At 41.9% G+C, this 1,663-nt stretch overlaps 1 protein-coding gene across 1 annotated transcript; it reads right to left on the bottom strand.

The window, feature by feature from the left end:
- Positions 1-491: 491 nt before the first annotated feature.
- On the bottom strand, positions 492-1,214 carry LOC137095595 (calcium-binding and coiled-coil domain-containing protein 2-like). Its single transcript, XM_067462371.1, has one exon. It carries the CDS (start codon positions 1,212-1,214, stop codon positions 492-494), a length of 723 nt encoding a protein of 240 aa, XP_067318472.1.
- Between the last annotated feature and the right edge of the window lie 449 nt (positions 1,215-1,663).

The following is a 1,663-nucleotide window of genomic DNA, read 5'->3' on the forward strand; positions in this document are numbered from 1 at the left end:
CTGGGTCAGGTAGGCGACATGTCTGTTACAAATATGGGTCTCCTGCAACGCTATAACATGGTAATTACCTTTATTGATTTTGTGAAAAATTCTTTTTCTTTTACAGACAGAATTAAAACCATTTACATTCAGGGAGTAACATTTTATTTGGCGTTCATTCATGATTGTGATTATTTATTGCTCCCACTGCTCCCTCCTCCTTCTTACCGATAGTCGATTCCCCGGTCGTTCTCGGTGCTTCTTCCGTTAAATCTTCTGCCTTAGAGGGAGAGTCTGGGCGGGCTCTTTTTCTCACATTGCCTGTTATGGGATAGGCTTCTGTATTTATGTTGTTCGTGCAGTCTTTAAGTAGTAGCATGAATTCGTTGACCTTCTCAACGTCATTGATCCAATACCTCCGGTCGTTAAAAGTGGTCATAAGACCTTCCATTTTGTCCCATCTGAATTTACAGTTTTGTCTTTTTAATTCTTGAGTTAAGAAAGTGTATTTCTTACGCCTGTCCAATATCTGTTTGGGAATTTCTTTGAGAACAATGATTTTTTTTCCCCTCGTGGGTTATTGGGTTCTGGTTGGATTTCCTGAGCACCTGGTCTCTGGTATGTTTCCGTGTAAAACGGACCAGTACGTCTCTGATTAGCTTGTTTTGTTTGGCATACGTCGACTGTACCCGATAGGTACGGTCTATTTCTGTCTCCATGCTCTCCTCTGGTAGGCCCATCACCGTTGCTAGTATTTTAGTTGTTTTAGCTCTCAAGTTCTCTTGTGGATCCTCCTGCAAATTTCTTAGTCTTAATGCATACTCCAGTTCCCCATGTTGGATCCTCTCTAATTCTTTTGTCATTTTTTCGTTTTTGGCAGCCAGGTCGTCCAGGTTCTTTTGTAGTTTCCTTTGTTCAGTCCCGAGTTTCTTGTTTTCTAACTTGTTGTCGTTGATTTCGACGAAGGCCTTGGAGATGTCATTTTTGATTGTAGTAATGTCTTCCTTAAATTCTTTTCTGATTAGTTCAAGCTGCGCCTGTTGCTTTATCTGGTTTTCTCTTATGGTTTTTAATTCTTTCTTATTTTCTTCCTGGTTTTCTACTATTTTCTCTGTTAGTTTTTGGAGCTCCTTCCAGATGTCCTTCATGTTGACTTCTTCCTGACCTGATCCTCTTCTGCTCGTGTTTTTGGGGTCCTTTATCTCCTTCTCCATCTTTGTTTTGGGGGTGGTCATTTTCTCTTATTCTCTTATTGTTTCTTGCTTTGATGTAATATAGATACTTCTTTATTGAATTCGGTGTTATGTTGCTTCCCGTTCCTCGCTTTGCGTTTCTAATTTCGTGCCTCACTTTGGGCTTTCCCCCCAATCTGCTTCTTTGTTGTCCTGGGCCTCTATCTCGAGGTCTCGAGGTTTCAGAACCCTTCCCCTCCCTTCCAATGAATTGCCCTCCTCCCCCCCCTCCCGATATAGCACCTATTAAGGGGGAACAGGGGGAAGGTAGGGGAGCAGAGAGAGGTTATGAGGGAGGCCAACAGGTGTACAATGATTCAGTGAAGGGAAGAGAAAATGTGAGAATAAAGATATTAAAGTGGACTAGCCCTTTACAGTCTCGTGGGACTGTGTCAGTCTTTGTCAGTTTTTGGAAGAGTCTTTAGGAAGTCCTGTCCTCTATTTTTGTCTAT

This window comes from Anolis sagrei, chromosome Y, assembly GCF_037176765.1.
Source record: "Anolis sagrei isolate rAnoSag1 chromosome Y, rAnoSag1.mat, whole genome shotgun sequence".
In the NCBI taxonomy this organism is placed as follows: Eukaryota; Metazoa; Chordata; class Lepidosauria; order Squamata; family Dactyloidae; genus Anolis; species Anolis sagrei.

Excerpts from the sequence above, each read along its gene's own strand:
- LOC137095595 (XM_067462371.1), bottom strand. The coding sequence starts at position 1,214 with ATGACCACCCCCAAAACAAAGATGGAGAAGGAGATAAAGGACCCCAAA.